Here is an 18,190-nt window from a genome sequence, read left to right as displayed (position 1 = left end):
TACAGAGGTGTGTGAATGAGACTGGCCTGGCCTTAACCCCGATCCCATATCGCAGCCACCCAAGGCACCGTGTGCTGCTGAAGGACATGTATTCCTCTTGACGTGCCCTAACCTTCATCCTCTCTCGCTTCACTTCTCGCCTTCCTTATTAATCAGGTCAGTATTTTGAAGAGATCTCATGTAAAAACTGACAAGAAGTGAAACATAAAGGTGTTTATCCCACTGCTGCAGAGGCAGGGTGATCTACAGGAGCTGCCATATCTCAGCGGAAAAATTTGAATTTGAAATCATTTCAGGAGATAGGAGTTGCCAAGTGTAAGAGCTTCTTTTTGAAGGACTTTTTTATTCTGCCAAGAGAAACAACATCTTTGAGAAACAGAGCTTAGTACACACAGGAGCGATTCAAGGTGAAACTCCCCATTTAGCAGCACAGAGACAAGGACAGCCCATATTCTCAGCACCGGTAAGGATAATAATGAGGAGCTAGACTGATGGCTTCAGCAAACAGAAGGAGAAGGTTATTTACATTACGCAGCCGGAGCTAAAGTGGCTTTGTTCAGAGCCACAGCTACAGAGGAAATATCGGGGTCACGCTGGCCTTAAGGAACAATCGTGCTCTGCAGAGGAGTCAGAAGTGCAGATTCATTAAAAATACATTTGTGACAGCACAGTAACAAATGGCTGTGCCTCTGCTCTGGTCCTGTACTCCCTCCCTGTGGTCATTCATCATCTGCGCTCATCGAACTACCAGGTCCACGTTCACTGTTCATTATTCGCTCTCTCTCTCTCTCTCTCTCTCTCTGAATCTCCTCTGGGCTCCCCTACCGATTGCTCGAAGGGGAAAATAAAACTCCGAAGGTTGTTTTACTCCAAGAACAAAAAAAAAAAAAAAAAAAAAGTATTTTTGAGAGGAACTCAGGGTACGTTTGGATGCGTTTGGAGGTCGTTTCTGAAAACACTTAAGAATAGTCTCCATTCACTTTACGGCAGGTTCCTGTGAAGACATTAACACAGCACAAAGGATGAATCCTGCCTTCAAGGCTCCACTTTTTAATTCTTTATAATCATGTAATTGAGAAACAACATTAAAGATAGAAGAGAAAGATAAGATAAAATAAAATGAAAGTTTAATGATCTCCATGGAAAAAATTGGGTCAGTGATGAAATAAAAGAGTGTGACATTAAAAAGAATAGAATGAGAGCAAATAGAGTAGCTTGAGAATAAAGGCACACGTGGGATGAAATGAGGGAGAAAATACATTCAAAGTCTTAATAATGCAAAACTGCAAAAACTGCACTTAACTTGATCTTATCCTCTGATGCCTGGATCATTTTCAAGGAATAATTTGACATTTCGGGAATTATACAGACAGCAGCTGGTTAGTTCAGCATAAAGACTGGGGGAAACCAAACAACCAAATCTCCCCATCAACCCGATTAAAGCGTTGAAATACACATTATTTGTATCTCGTTTAACTTGCACAAACATCCGATACTCCCTGCACCCAGAGAATTACACCGATAAGCAAGGACGGGACTTGATGCTGGCCGTGATCGACAGGTGTCAGAATGTACAGTTCGCTGCAGCTTGCTGTGTGTGGGGATGGGAGCCGAAGAATGGTCACAGAGTGCCACTGCTGACCCCTGTGGATTTAATGTCGTGGCTGATGGGTGTCTGACACATCTGGACACATTAATTATTGAGCTTCAGAGGTCATGGTAAGTGGATTAACAGAGCCAGGGAAGCCGTATTCCTCTTTCTGCTATGCCAACATGCCGCTGGCTGCAGATTTATGTACAATCAACAGAGTACAGATTACTATAAACTGCACACATCTGCATCATGATATGGTCTAATTTTATTAAATGTTAGTTTGCTCTCACCTCTTTGGGTTTGTTTGCAATTTCCCAACTAGTTTGTTTAATCCAAGTCAGATTTAAGCCCGGCGTGTCTTGGCCTCGGTTTAAAAGAAAAAAAACAAACCTTTGTTTCTTTTTATTCCATCAAACAAATTCAATAAATAAAGCAGATTTTTGCTTAATAGCGAGGAATCTGTGGACCCCCTTCTGTGGACTGGAGGATAATTGGAATCAATTTTTATATCCTGCTTATCCCTGGTGACAGATGCACGAGGCCACGGCGTGAAAAGGTCAAGGGTTGAGAAAGCCCTCCCAGGGGCACTTCGCATGCCGGAGGCATAAAAATGTCATTCCTGAATCAATTTTAAATGTGAACACTGGTTTAATCACTGAGGGGGGCTTGAGCACAACTGCTTCTAGTTGTTTTCTTACTGCTGGAGCAGCTGTAGGCAGCAGACTATTAATCATCATCATTATTAATATGTATAATTACTAAGAATTTATCATCCAATACAATGATTCATTCTTCTGTGCATATAAACTCAATTAGAGACATGTAGGTCAAAGCATGTCAATATTCTTTCTCACTCACTGACCCGAGAGTCATTGCTGAGAGTTGACCCCAGCTGCTCTGAGGTCATGTTTTTATTCCCTTTCATTCTGCAGATACCTGCGTGAAGGAGAAAACGTACTATTTACATTGTTTTTTAGTTATTTAAATATACAAGTATATTTCTTGTTTTTCTTCTTGTTATGTGAAAATTAGGAAAGCTAACGGTGAAAGTGGAGGTGAAAGAAGGAAAAAGGCACAATAAAGGTGTAAACAATGGTCCTTGACTAGACTGAGTCTGATTAAAGTTGTTAGATGCCAATTTGATTATAGAAATACTGGTCACCTCATATTTTTGATAATAAAATTTGTCTTTTTGAGAGTCTGCAGCCTTTCTGAAGCCCGCATGTGCATTTTTTTTCAAAGCATCTCGGGGGATTGTCACTAATACAATAACAGAGCTGACAAATTGAGTTCCTTTTATTGCACCGAGCAATAATGGCAGCGAGTGAGCGCATCCTTGACTCTGAGGAATCACAGGTGTGTGTCTGAGGATGTGTCAAGCTTGCGTGCATGCAGGACTCAGGAGAAACAGCCCAGCGGCTCCTTATTAATCAACAGCTTGTTGGGCTGCTGCCTGTACCCTCCTCCATCCACATTTCTTTCTTTCTTCAGCCTTTCCACCTCCTCCCCCACCACCCTATTCCCCTTTCTCTCCTCCCTGCCCTCTTTCCTTTTTTTTTTAAACAGCCACAGACCCCTATTCTGGTCAGCAGCAGCTAATATTTAACACCGGTTGCCTATTAATTAACACCTCCCCCAGATGCTCTCACAAGGTTCAAGACAGACAACATGCAACAACAAAGCAGCATTCAGTAAGGGCGGCCAGAAACATCTAAGATAGCACACATATTATCGGGAAAATTACAGGTTTTGTTCTTATTTTTTGTCGTACGAAGTTAGAAACCTCACAGAAGTTGGAATATACAAATTAACTTTGGATATTATGTACATTAATGAAAAGTGCTTGTGATTAAAACCAGTTATTAACACGTTTTTGCAACCAGTGGTGTCTGATTCTTGACAGCTACAGGCTTTTGTATTTGATGACCTTCACCATGACCAATATGAAATACTGTACATGTGAACATCAATGCTGCCTCCTTTTTGGTTGGGAGTGGCTGTTTACGTACCATGAGACATCAATTATTATAAATGTTTGTCACTTTTATTTTAAAATGTTTTTTGCTCATCTACTAAAGACTAGGTTTACCGACTTTGAACTATTTCAGAAAAATCAAACATTTTTCTAAATGATAACCTACTGCACTTAGGAAATTTCATTTAAATAACTTGCATTGCATTCCTGTGCAAAACAAGGTTCACTATGTTTCCAGCTAAATAACTGTAAGAATGTCACCATCACCATATTTTCCACTCTATTGCATAAATATTTTATCAAGAACTATAGAGCAATCATTCAGAAATCCTTAAAATTAAACATTACCAACAACTGCAACAATGCGGTTTGTGAAATTCATTCCACAACAGTTTATTATTTAAGTTTTCTCCTTTAAAAAAAAAAAATAAAATCACATAACAGAATCAACAAACCCATTTGTTATATGGAAGCATACATTTCAATGATGCTACTGTAATTTATTGGGTGCCCTGTCTGTTACTGCATCGTAGCAGCAGTGCTTTTAACATCCATGGGCACTGGTATCTAATTGTTGTGTTTTCTGACAAAGACAAAATTATGTAGTTGTAGCTGCACTGTCTGATGCTAAGGCTTTTACCTCGGAGTGCCACAGCACTTAAAGTCAACAGACCATGTGAGTCAACCAGAGTTACCGCCTTGTGATAATGAAAACCGTCAGGGACATCACAGAACCTCCACGTTCCGTTCGTACTAGTTCCATCCTTTGCGATTTATTGAGGAATACCTGTTTTAACCAGGGGAATGTGTGGATGAAACGTGAATATCAGATGCATATAATATTATCACTATCAAAGGCGAACAGAAAATAATGTATTTGAACAGCATCTTAACACTTCTGTGTCATTTTAAGTCACATGCACATGAGTGATGCTCTGCAGTGGATCGTATGTCTGAAGTGAGGATTTACAAGTTCTGGTTTTCACTAAAAGTGGGTTAAAACTGAAGGTGGTGGGTCTCTGGGAATATGCAGAGTAAAGTGTAAAAAAAAAAAAAAAGTAAAGTCTGGGGGAAAAGAAGGAAGATTAATGTCCTGTCTGGCTGGATAAATAAAAGCAGGGTGATAAAGAGATCTTTGACAGGGTGAGAGTAAACAGAGGTGTGTGATGGAGGAGAAGAACCAGAAAAATATACCTAGAGAGAACAGCAGAGAAAGGAAAATCTAAAAAGCTGCATGGACAGGAGAGATTTGTCAGCCTCAAAATGCTTCATATTATTCAGATGGAAATGTCATGTAAATCCTCTGTGCATAGTAAAAGTGTGTTATAAAGCTATTTGACAAAAGCTCTTTGTTGTTGTTCTTGAAAAAATAAATACGCAAATCGAACCGTGACAAACAAGAACAGTCAGAAAAAACAGTCTAGAGCCTTTTCAGTCATATTACTGACCTGTTGCCAATTAACCTAATTAGTTGTCAAATGCTCTTTCATTTGTTCCTTTCATTACTTTTCCAGCCTTTTGTTGCCCCTGTTTCAACTTTTTTTGAGATGTGTTGCTGCCTGGGCCTGGTGGCTCAGTGGTAGAGCAGTGGGCTGGGGTGTAGAAGGCTGCGGGCTTGAATTGCACACCACCGGGTTTGGCCCCGCCCAGCGACCCAGGGCCACCTTGGTGCTGGTCCCGAGCCCAGGTGAAATTGGGGGGGTTGCGGCAGGAAGGGGATCCGGTGTAAAAACCCGTGAAGGGACAAAATGAAACCTGTTGATATGTTTTTTTATCTATCCAAGTACAAATACCCAAACTAAAATAGTAAAAGTAGATGTACTTACAAAACAATAACATTTATATTTAAATACATTTATATATATATATATATATATATATATATATATATATATACACCTGAAGTATTAAAAATCCCTGAAATTTTACTCTTGCTATCATTTCAGTGCTGTTGCTGTTTATCACATGAGGTGAGTCTGGTTTAACTAGAGGGAAGAGGAGACACAGGTGAAACCAATGACAGGTTATCCAGCAAAGAGGCGATGTCATAAAAACAGGAACGTGCTCACAGGAAGTCAGGAGAACCAGGAAGTCATGCAAAATCACGACACCTCTACTAGAAAACTGGCAGCTTGAGGGTTCAGAACAGTATCTTATCTTGGACATAGATCTCAGATGTTGTTTTTGAAATCTGCTGGAGCAACTCTCCCGATTTGGGGGTCCCAGCCCCCAGTGCTTTGATCGCCACGGAGATCCCCTGCACCCTTTGCGATCCACATCTTTTCTAACTATTCTTTCAGCCTTTAGTATTTCTCAAGTTCCTCACGTTCCCTCTTCCTGATGTTGCTACATCACGGCTACTCGCAACACATCATCACTTGGGGCCATCTTCTAGATGTATTTATCTTGTTTCATGCTGGATAGGGGCTCTTATACTTGGTTGTGTGAGGTCCAGAGGCAAAGAATCCCTGTGGATAAACTAAATTAAGTTCTATTAACATGACATGTCATGTGATGTAAGAAAGTTCCCCAAGGACCTGTATGACTCAACACACATAATATTACAGCAGTACACTTGTCCAGAATGTAACACAGTGCATGATTTTGAAACAGGAAGTGAGAATGCTTTAAAAAGAGAACCAAATGATGCAATCATTCACTAACGTGGGCATCCATAGTATCTGCTTACCTCATGCATTAATGGCTGTAATATCATTTGAACTCTGAAACTGATGCACACTTCCGCTTTCTGTAAAATTGGGCTAATACAGTAATACAATAGGCTTATGTTTAAAAGAAAAAATCCTGATCAGAGGTCATAGTGTAATTTATTTAAACATGTTACATTATAACGTAGGTTAATGGCAACATATTCTAGTTTGCCCTTGATCTGCTCTTGATGCAACAAGTGTAACAACTCATTACGCATTTAAAATGGTTTGAAATTTAAACACAGTGAAGTGATCGTCATCGTCAAAAGACCTTTATAGTTTTAGCTAAGACAGTAGTCTTACTGTCGGACATTTCATAGATAACTTAAAGATGAATAAATGTGACAGTTTGTGTGCTGCACTGTACTATGAAGTGAGATAGTCCTCATTTGAAGAATTACACAGTTCCTGTTATTAAAAAAAAAAAGAATAAAGGCACAAGTATTTTGGCATGACAAGCATGACAGTGAACAATCATTTCTGTGCTTCATAGCAACAACTAATCGGCAAATGCTAATTTGAAGCTGTCTACAAGAAGAAAACGATAATTTACACGACACAAAGAGGCAAAGTGCCACATTTGTAAAAATCACTCACTTGGATAAAAAGTGAAAGGACAAAATTGCTAGAGACACAACAGTTCCATTCAACACCTCTCAACTAATAATAGCAGGCAGTCACAACTGTAACAGCATGGGAGCAGTAGCTCAGTTACTCCTCGATTGATTCAACAGTGTTGTGCCAGCTCAGCCAAAAAAAAAAAAAAACATTCCCACCTTTGAGGAAAATATAAATGGTTTTGATAACTCAACAGAGTGACTGATTTACCATATTTAAAGTGCTGCACTCTGCAGCAGACCAACTGTACAAAACCACGGACGAGGTGGAATCAATTGTAAAAAGCTGCTGCTGGTATTTGGCTAGCACTGCATAAAACGCCGGGAGGTACCGCTGCATCGTTCACCGAACGGTGCTCTCAGTATGAGTGGACTCCTGGTTTGCTGTCCTGGGCCGGGTTGAAGGGATTTGCCGAGCTGGACGACGCATCCTGCTGGTCAATTGACTGGTAGGCGTCTCTGTTTCGTGACACCGAGGGGAAACCTGTGGAGACAAGCCAGAAGTCTTCAAACACACACAACCCCCTGCCTTGGAAATGTATTATTCATCGTCATATCTAATCAAGGCTCTTGTTTTGGAGCCTGGTCTATTGTTAATGTACATTTTAAATCAGATGAATGGAAATTGATTCTTAGAAACCTTGTGTTTTTGTCTTGTTATTTTAAGTAGGGGAGGGGGGCTTCATGTTCATTTACTCTCACACAGGATTTATGACAGAGTCTGCCACATTATTGTTATCTTGACTCAAGCTTCTGGCCCCCTGTGGATAAATGTAGACCGTACAGTTTTTTGCTAACATGCAGTGAAGCACATTGTGTCTCTGGTGGATGCAAACTGCTTTCAAAACGCCACTTCTTGGATTGGTGCTTTAACTGCTCCAATTTCAAACCCCCCCAGCCCCTGTGTGTGTGTGAGGGGGGGGGGGGGGGGGGGGGGATTAGCTGCTACTGTGTGATTAGCTGCTTGTACTGTGACTATTTTGAGTGTGAAGAGAATTTGGACCATCACAAACTATGATCAGCGTCATTGAAACATCAAATCCAGAATCTTTGGAACATGCACATGCAAGTCCTTGACTGCATGGAACGTGATGTAAAAATCCTTTGTAGTAAATTCTTTAAAAGGCTGCATAGTGATCTGAAGCATCTTATAGGACTCCCTGCTGTGCTCCACAACAAGCAGCTCAGACTCATAATCGCTAGAATAACAATGTGTTTGTGAAGCTCAAAGACCTGCACACCAGGGCCCAGAATCATATCATTTTGAACAAAAAGCACAGGATGCATGCAATCAAATAACTTATTTAGCTACATTAGAGTTTGGATTGATTACAAAAGTTTATTTAAAATTTCCTAAAACTGTACAACCGTCTTCATTATTACTTTTTAAAAAATACATTTAAAAAGCATAAAAAACACATCATATCATTTTAAAGAACGGCATCATTGTTGGTCAAATAAAGGCCTCAATCGTCTGCCTCTGTGTCTGCGCACACAGGCAGGTCACGATCAGGCAGGCAGATCATTGCGCATGAATCAACAGTGTCTTTCTTTTAATTAGGATGATGGGAACCAGTGTGCAGCTTTGCTTTAAATATATGCAAACTAAATACACAAGCACAAATGAGGCATCCGGAGAGTCAAAAATGAATAAAACATACACACACACACAATTATAAACACAAAATAGACATAAATACAAACTTAACAACTATGTGCTGTGCAGACAGGTAATGATGGTGGTAGGAACAGACAGATGGGAAGACAGGTGAACAGAAATAAATACGAGAACGATGGACGACTGAGAAGATAGTAATTGTTAAAGAGTTCTGTTTCTTATTTTTGTCCTTCAGCCATATCTGCAAGCTTACTTCCTGTGTTGAAGGGGATGAAAGAGGATTTGGAGGAGAGAAATGGTAAAGAGAAAGCTGCCAGAGATCAATAGCGGCGGCCAATAAAGGCACTGTCAGCACTGTCCGTAGTGCATCGACTTTCCACAGAGGTCTCTAAGTCTGAGAGGTCAAAGGTCAGCAGAGGAGAAGAAAAGAGAAGAGAAAGGCATTAAAATACAGTATTACAGGAAATACATGACACAACACAACTGCCTTAGAAAAAAAAATGACAAAGTGTGACAAACAGCATGAGTAAGCTGACATGCAAGTAAATGACGGGGACATTTGGGTCTTATCAAATTCTTACACGTGAAGATGCAAACAGCAGCTGAGGACAACAGTGCTTGTACACAGCGATTAGATTGGCGCTGTTTTTAAACTATATGTTTCACTTTTACAAGAAGACCACTAATTAGAATTCAGGAAGCAGTGGATACCTGAATCAACAGTTCCCTCACATGCACCTGATTGCCTGCATCCCAAAACGCTCGCTGCAGCAGGGAACTATGTTAATGCCAGCTATGCAATCAGAGAGCAATTAAAAGAGACATTGTCTGAAACTAACATTAGCAACATTCATCAGTCACTCGGCAGCCAATCACAGTCTAATGAATGTACCTGCTGTTTGTGTGTGTGGCGTTAAGGTAAAACCACGGCGGGAACAAATTCATCAGTATTTAATTATCCTCCAAAAAGTCAAATCAGGAGAAATAGTTTGTTAGCAGCAGTGTTGGGAGGCAACACGGACGAGCTGTCATTACTTTTTCTGTTTGTGAGGTAATAAATTACCATTTCAGACGCCAACGGTGCTCGAATGCTCAAAGAATAATTTTCAATATTGTATCCCCACATCCACATTTTCCATTATTTATTGCGTTTTTTTCTCCATCCATTAAAGGCAAACAATGAGCTGTATGAATCTACTTTGACTGCTACAAATAATCATAATGACCACTGCTCTGATTTACTATTCTTTGTAGTTGCAGTCACCACGAGTGACATTTTCAAGAGTTTAAGAGTCTGGCAGATGCCACAGCTCAGTGGGATTTCAGATAGAAAATCTCTTAGCAGGCCGAGTCCAAGTCCACAAATCGATGGCCACACGCGATTAATCAAAGAACACATCTTGAGTATCTCCAGACTAGTCAATGGAAGCCGTGTACTTATCATTCGTTTGCCCACACGGAGCAAGCTATGTGCTCGAGGGTCAATAACATCACAAAATGTTTATTTTTGCCTTATCTAATATAGACTGCAGCTCTGTGTCTTCTCACATTAATCCTGTGCTGTTTTTCTATCCTTTACAGCCTGCGTGTGTTCCTCTATGCAGCATACTAAATAGGTGGCCACCAATTTCATGAACCTCTCTCGCAGAAATAAAATTCTTTGCCCAGTTCAGCTGCAGCTCAAATATTTTACTGCATAAAAAAAAAATCTTGTGACTGGAACTAATTAGTCTGACTGAGGGATCATCTGCCAGTGGTTTAACACAGAGGCCTCAAAGTTTCTTCTGCACTTTGCAGGTCTTTCATGAAGAAAAAATGGCATAAAACAACACAGGGAAGATGTGAAAGTGCCCGTGGGTCCCACAAGTTTTTAAGTTTGTGTTTTTGCGTAAATATGAACTCAAATGTGATCAGATTTTTATGTGGGCCATAAAACCAGATAAAGGGGAACCCAATTAAACAAATGAGCCAAAGAATTGCATGTTGTCATTTATTTACTAGGAAAAACGATCCAATCATACATATTCGCCATCATTGCCCCTCTTCCCAGGAGTGAATGACCAACAACGATGGAACAAAACAAAATATATGAGCTATGAATGCTGGGTTTGGACAAGCAAATATTACAGGGAAATGTCAAGGTATCTGTCCGTGAACTGAATCTCAACAGAAAGTGGCTCATTTAGCAAGATAACGACTCTAAACACACAAGTTGTTGTACCAGAAAAAGGAGAATTTAATGTTATGGAACGGCCCTTCCTATAGAAATGTTGCAGAAGGACCTGAACTGGAAGGAAGTTTGTTCAGTTATCCCGTCAGTTATATAAGACGCCGATGTGCAGGGCTGATAAACAGTTCCCAGAAACGGTTGCTGTTACCACACTTATAAATAAATGAGGGACTCATGTTTTCTGTGGGTTCCCCTTGTCTAGTTTTAGAGCGTATTCTCCGGTATATTCAGTCAGTCAGAGGTTGGAAGATACTAGTTTGCCTCGTGTTTTCCCACCTCAACCTCACCTAAGTGCCCGATTAACCGAACACACCTGATCCAGGCGACATTGTTTAGGAGATAAACCCTCACTGGTTTTGAAGTGCTGATAGATTAAACTTCCTACTGAGATGTTCAAATATGTGGATGTCTGCATTAGAACAAGCAACTCTTCTTCAACACCAGCTTTGGTGGCACCTGACAACATCTTCAAAAGCTCACCAACGTCTCATGTTGTGCAGTAGCTCTTACCGAAGTTCACGTTGTATTCTCCTCCACGTTCGCGGTACATTTGGTAAACAAAGAAGCAGGATGCAGGTTTGAGCAGCAGGCTGAAGATGGCCATTCCTGCACTGAAGCGGAACAAGTCCGAGTTACCTTCTGCTGGCACGTGATAAAAGATCCCAAAATGGATGATGTCTGTCAATATGGTCACAATCATGCCCACCAGAAACTACAGGGAAATGGCAAAAGAAAAGTGTCATTACCCTAAGATGATATCGCAGGCTTTTCAACTATTCTAATGTTTTGAAGAGCCAACACACGCCTGTAATTATTCTACAGGGAAATATTCCATACTGTGTGTGAAAATAAAGTCATTACAGTGCAGAGGAAAATTACTTTCTGATGGGAAATGTGATAAAAGTCAAGGGGTGTGCACCAGAAAAGGTGATGGCGGCAGGTTTTTAGGAAGATTGCAGACGATGCAGAAGCAAAATTCAAAACACTCGATTTAGACATTTCTCTTCTGCCCCTATTATCTCAAACTGTCACATTCATTTTGTGGGACACAAATACATCTCAAAGAAAGATGTGACCTACACAAGAAATCCATAAAAAGATAACACACTTAAAAAAAACAAAAAAAAAAACAAAACACACAGTATGAGGGGAAAGACTATTTCCAGGAACTGCATGTCAATGAGTCACTCACTGTGAATGTGAAACATAATAATGTAAGAAAAGTGTCCTATGGACAGTCCTGTCCGCATGGGACTTCGTATCACACCACTCGGAATCTGATTGACTGAGACGACAAGTACACTTGGTAAACTTGTGGTTACTCTGACGCTCGCACGGTCAAACATGTCACTGAAAGAGACACTGAAGTTCTCCTCAAGGGGAATCTCCTCACTCCAAACCCTCGTCTGTGGTGGATTTGTTTGGCCCCAGCAGTTTCCCAAACACATTCTTTGACCTTATCTTAGTTACATAAAGTGCTGCATATTTCTTTATTATCCCGAATAGAACAGATTCATCATTAATTCTAAACACACACACACCTATACATACACAAACATAAATACATGCACAGATACATACTTACACAACCTTTACTAATTTTTGTGTTTTTACGTGCCTGTGTAATGTCCCAATTTCCAGAAGTGGGTTCATTTCCAGTTACATTTGTAGCATATTAGTTATTATACAGTCTTATTACACCTCTTATAACGTCTCCTCCAGGAGGGGTGTACATATTTCTTCTTGTATTTTTCTTGTAAGTTACAGCTTCTACAGTGTGATATTGAACTGTTTACATTAAAACCAAGGTAGTTTTCATTTCTACATTTCTCTTTGTATAAGGAGAATGAAGACAGTAAAAACACATGTGTAACCACTTTGCTCCGTGTACTGCGGCACAAATATTTTCCTAAAAAAAAAAAAACGATCCTGTGGCAGCGCAGTGCAGACCTGCAGCAGAAGCTTCCTGACATAGCAGAAACACGACTCCAAAAGGTTACTGAGATTTTGGAAAACTCCTTCCATTTCTTAGTCCCTCAGTGTATGAAAACAGCCAACTGTGAGCCATGCTTTGCTCACATGACTTTTCTGTCATGTGCTGCCACTGGTAACTGGTATGGACTGTAGCTTGGCAGTAGTAAGGCTGCCCTTAAAGGCGTAGATCAGGTCATTTTCGATCGGCTGTGAATTTGTTTACCTTGACTTCAAATCAGATTCAGGGCTAGTCTAATACACATCAGACAGCCTAATAGCCTAATACAGATCAGTAGAAAACATTTTTGTAAAAACAGATTTTTGTTGTTGAAACTCCTGTGTTGACTGAATGGAAACAACCAACAGCATCTTTCTCAAAGCGACGCTCATGGTCCAGAATTCCACAGCTAAATCCCCAGTCTGTGCTTATTTGTGAAACATTTCAGTTCGCACGAAGGAGACGAGGCGTAGACTCACCATGAGCACAGCATCGATTGAGTCCCTCTGTGCAATGGCCCAAACCCCAACTGCTAAAACGCTGAAGTTCCCCCAAGCAAAGGAAGTGGGCAGCCACGCCATGCATCCCCTACAGGCAAGACACACAGATTCTTACACATAACAAGCCTGAGTCATGATAGGGGGTCATTCTCACCCATTCTGTGGGTGACAATGTGTGTGTGTCTGTGTAACTGACATTGAGGGAACTTAAACCTGACTACACAGTATCGTTTGTGAGGTTAAGTTAGAGTTAAGCACATAGTGGATATGGTTGGAGGGTAAGTCTCCAAGAAATGAATGTAAGTCAACGTAATTTTATGGAATACAGACTGTGTGTGTGTGTGTTTCTGTAACAGGGGAGATAAATTCCTCAGGTATGTGGAAAAAAACTCAGGCTCACACTCACCATACTGTAAGCAGCCAGTGCACCAGGACTATGGCCTAGGACAGAAAACAAAGGACATTTAGAATTGTACATTTTAAAATGTTACATTTACAGCCTTGGCCACCTATGCAGCCTTGAAACACCGACGAAATCACTTTTCCTATAGACTGAATGTCTTATATCATTAGAAGCTGATTTTTTAAAAACAGGGGTTGGAGTCTTTAGTTTGCACTGTGATGGAAATATTTCCCTACTCTGATGAACTGACTGCTTAACAATGAACGATCAAAGTTAGTTGCAGCCGTAGTTCAGGCAGTTAAGGTAACTCATTTCATCAAAAAGCGCCTCCTCTACCATAAACATCCTTGTTATCTTTTTGTAAATTCACACATCAAATGTTTCACTCAGGGCTTCTGACTTTCAAATGAGAGCTGCTCGACCTGACTTTGTGCAAAAGGAATAATTCAGTTTAGTGGTGCTCCTTTTATTTAAGGTTACGCCAGCACATGCAGGCGTCACTCACTGAATCTGACAGCACTCACTGCGTCTGAACACAACAGGTACACACACAAACACGAGAAAGTAATTGGGTTTTTTGTTTCCATGTTTGACCTTCACCAGCATCGTGTTATTATCTCAAACACAACGAGTCGATTCATATCTGAACTTCTCACATCTTAAAATGTCATTCACAGGCCTGCTGTTCATCACTGGAAACAACTCTGCAAAGCCTCTGGTCTTACTTATACTTTAACATGTTGTTAAATATTATGTTTGCAAAATATCTTTACATTTTTTCCCCCCTTCTACGGCTTAACCTAAAACCCCCAACAGAAACACCATATGCTACTTCTCTGTGCCCTGTGTGTCAAAAAGAGGCAGGTAGTTGCCGCAAAGAGGAATTACCAATGAGCAACAGAGTTGACATCAACACACAATTCAACAAGTGAACAGACAAACTAGGATAAACACAATCGACATCCCAGTTAAACAAACAGCGACCTCACCTTTAGATTTATGGCAGGGATTTCCATAATGGGCCGTTTGTTGGGAGCAGCTCTGCCTTGATCCAATTCAGTGCTTCAACTTGTTGAAGGGCTACATGAGAAAACACTGCACAAACTTCTCTGCAAGGCTCCTCCTCTCCTCAGCTCAGCCTGCAACGCAAACCATGTGACAACAGCCTGACTGCCGCCCATATGACTGCCACCCTTCTGTCCCACCTCCCTCCCTAAGAGGAACTTAATACTCAAGTACAAGTGGGTGTACTTGCCTAAAAAAGTATTCTACCTCCAGTGCCACTTCAAATTCTTTACTTCCGTTGAAGTATTTTAAGAACTTGCTCTAAAATTAGCTTCTGTTACAAAGGTACAAGTATTTACTAGGAAACCAAAGTATTGTGAAACACTGTTGAAGTATGGTTTAGATGTGTAGCTCATAAATATAGTTTCTGTAGAAATTCTTTTTAATTCTTCTCTAAGGAATTTTTAATGAGTACCAATAAAAACAAGTGAACACAAGTGAAACCCAACTTTCTAAAAGAGGAAATTATTTGTTGTCAACTCTGTAAAGTGCAACAAAAACAATCAAGCACAAGTGCGTGAAAACTGCAGTTATGTACTGCACTTGAGTAAATGTACTTACTGACCATCTGGGCCTGTCAACAACATGCGGCGACTGTAACGGGACCCACCACTGGCACCAGTGCTGTGCTTTCAGTGACACCACTTACTGATGTTAAGCGGTCGGTGCCGCTTATGTTCATCACCTTAGTTACTGGTGGGAGGATAAGATCATAACCCAAAGGAAAAGAAAAAATCTGACCTCATGGTGGCACCACTCTGTAAATCATTTCGAGGGTTAAGTTCACCGGCTGCCTTAAAAATGCATTTTAATTAAACTTGGGTTGAAATGTTTAACAATGTTTTATGAGGTTTTTCAAACTATCCCAGTTAACCGAAGTTGAGTTGTTCAGTAAGTAAGTTTGATCCAAAATTAGTACAAAGAGCAACAGAGGCTGCTCCCAGAAGTGTCTGCAGGAAGACACTAAATTCTAAAAAAATCACTAAACACCAACCACCATCTTTGCTCATCGCATTTTATCACTGCAAAAAGAAAAACTGTAGAACACAACGAAGTACAGAAAGCTTTTCCATCGTGGATGTTTTCTTCACACAAGTTCAATTCACCCTAAAGTCCCGGAGACACTTCACTAATTTGAATCACCAATGGGGAAATCTAGCAAGTGAGATTCAGTTTTGTCAGACGAGAGGAAATCGTCGAGATTGAGGTGGAGATTTTGAATTTAAAGTCCTGGGCCTGACAGACAGGTACTAACAGAGCATATAGTGTCACTATAAAAAACAGTGTGATGAATAATTAACGCAGCACTTTGTGCCCCTGCGACATCTCCATCAGGTTGTTGTTGTATCCCAGAAAATCTCCTCACTTCTCACGCACAGCTCTCCCTGACAAATGAATGTTTCAGGGGAAGCCCCAGGTCAAAATCTTGCTTAGTGATGAGATTTCGGACACGTTGCTGTATCGATTTTTCCAAACGTTTTCTGGAGTTCCGCTTTAAACGGACTCACGTTTCCCAGTGAATGATGACTTCCTTTTAATGTCACGTTCAGGTCCAAAATGTCCCCCTGGCCAAATATAAGTGTCACGGTGCATCACTCTTCTTCCGGGGGGAAATAAAATGCGATGCTATCTTATTTTTTCCTCTCCTGTTGTTGTTCATCTCTTCTCTGTGGAAGGCGAACAGCTGCTGCAGCTCATTTCGAAGTGGAAGAAATGAGTGTGAAATGTGTGTGATGGATTCCATGCAAAGCTTAAGTTTTATTTGAAACCACTCGGATCTTATTTTTTATTGTTTTGACAACCATTTAGAAAACAGGCACCGCTACTTTTTGACAGTGTACAGTCTAAAGTCTGATCAGGGAGAAAGTAAACACACTGCAACTGCACCAATTACGTAATGAGTTCAGCACTTTGTGTTTTTGCTATAGTGAAGCGAGAAAACTGGCTCATGTTACAATACAGTACATATGCAGAACTTTTGTGATGCTTTTGTTCCCAGTGAGAACAGACTCTTTCTTTGTCGGTGCACTGTAAGAAACAGCTGCACCCCATTGTTCCTCCTCCCACACTACAGACTTCTCTCATAACAGAGAATCACTCCAACTGAAAACTCCTGTTTCTTTGGAAACACTCACCGTGGATTTCCCAAAATGTTGTTCTTTTCCTGTTCGTAAAGTGATCAGAAAGTGCCAACAAGATGGCCGACTTTGTAACCTCGGCTTGAGGTTAGACCGTTTCTATAGGAACCCTAACAACTGGACCTCATTGTACAACCTTATCTTTGTCTCAAGCTTCCTTTCCTGTTATTACTTCCTGCAAGTCAGTCTTCTTTGCTTGTACACTGCTAAACTTGTCTCCCTCTTTCAACTGAAAGCTACAAAGAAACTCGGTGGCTTAACCTCGACTTTAAGTAATTTCATCAAACTACTATTTCCAAAGTCAAGTAACAAACGTGTTCATACTCCTATTGCTGTATTCATGTGCACTGTAGTGTGTTTCTTCACCTCTCACTTTTCTAAAAGCCCCAAATCATGAAGTATTTGTCACTGTGGCTGACATTTGCCCTCCTCACTACTGCTTTTTGTAAAATCATGTCAGTGTCTGCGTTTAAGCACATTTAACCCTTAAACTCACTGTGACTCGCTGTGGATGACAGCCGCCTTTAAAATGTAACGTGAGAAGCCTTTTACCATGGAACTGCACAGTCATCCCACTCATTCTTTGGTGCTTTGCTTCTCTTAATACCAAACGAGAGAAAATCCATTGTACTAGGCCTCAAGCGTGACAGGCGACCCCCTCCACTGCCATTAGGAGTGTGAACCCTGACCTCCTGGTAAACTCTGAACCCCACTACAGCAAATGATTCAAGTATTACCGATTTCTTCCGGGATAAAAATTAGTAGCGTTTGGATGTGTGTCAAACAAATGAGAATGTGCTGCGATAGACATGTTATTCAACTCAAGGTGTAATGACTTTATCCATCGGAAGACACATCACAAGCAGCTGAATTCATCACAAATTCATTTTACTCGGCAACATCTTGTACTGACAAGTGAATGAAAGCAGTGTTGAACAGATGATGTTACAGATTCAGCTTCCATATTTCACTAAATACATTCCTTCAACACTTCGCACCTAAAGCCGGAGAGACACTGGACATTTCCTGCGCTTTTGTTTACTCAAATCAATTATTTTTTTTGCTCTGTCCCTTCGAGAACACCCTGACCTTGGAATGTTGGCTAAAGATGCCAACCTTGGTAATTAATTACTTCAAGAAAACCTTAAGAAGGGAAGAAGTTCCTTTGCGGCGTCAGTGACGGGAGGCTGCATCTCTGCCCAGATGTGACCGTGTGTAATCTATCACTTAATTGGCTGCTGGCCAGGGCGCTCCACCAGAGCTTCCTCTCAGAGGTAAGTATTAAAAATACATCACTACTGCTTTTATTCTGGGGCCGTAAATCAGGTTGGCACAATCACAGCTCGACTGATCTGGTGGTTAGGAAA

General features: G+C 40.7%; 1 protein-coding gene across 2 annotated transcripts; it reads right to left on the bottom strand.

Annotated features, from left to right (window-relative positions):
* Positions 1-6,524: 6,524 nt before the first annotated feature.
* On the bottom strand, positions 6,525-14,759 carry agtrap (angiotensin II receptor-associated protein). Of its 2 annotated transcripts, XR_010914493.1 has the most exons (6): positions 14,610-14,759; positions 13,624-13,658; positions 13,197-13,305; positions 11,256-11,457; positions 8,769-8,909; positions 7,255-7,381 (listed from the first exon to the last, which is right to left on the bottom strand). XR_010914493.1 is itself a non-coding variant. In XM_067505739.1 (5 exons), the coding sequence occupies exons 1-5, from the start codon at positions 14,634-14,636 to the stop codon at positions 7,257-7,259; spliced, it is 498 nt and encodes a 165-aa protein (XP_067361840.1). In that variant the 5' UTR covers positions 14,637-14,759; the 3' UTR covers positions 6,525-7,256. The 2 variants fall into 2 exon arrangements, 1 of the variants encoding a protein (XP_067361840.1); XM_067505739.1 differs by lacking the exon at positions 8,769-8,909 and having other exon boundaries at positions 6,525-7,381.
* Positions 14,760-18,190: the final 3,431 nt, after the last annotated feature.

Source organism: Channa argus, chromosome 5 (assembly GCF_033026475.1).
Source record: "Channa argus isolate prfri chromosome 5, Channa argus male v1.0, whole genome shotgun sequence".
Classification (NCBI taxonomy): domain Eukaryota; kingdom Metazoa; phylum Chordata; class Actinopteri; order Anabantiformes; family Channidae; genus Channa; species Channa argus.
Note: the sequence above shows the minus strand (reverse complement) of the source record. Positions and strands in the feature narration are given on the sequence as shown.

What these genes read in the sequence shown, in the direction of transcription:
- agtrap (XM_067505739.1), bottom strand. Translation starts at nt 14,636, where the DNA reads ATGGAAATCCCTGCCATAAATCTAAAG. An exon ending in CAATCGATGCTGTGCTCATG is followed by an intron (nt 11,458 to 13,196) that starts GTGAGTCTACGC and finishes ATTTCCCTGTAG; the next exon opens with TTTCTGGTGGGCATGATTGT. An exon ending in AGAATACAACGTGAACTTCG is followed by an intron (nt 7,382 to 11,255) that starts GTAAGAGCTACT and finishes TTGTCTCCACAG; the next exon opens with GTTTCCCCTCGGTGTCACGA.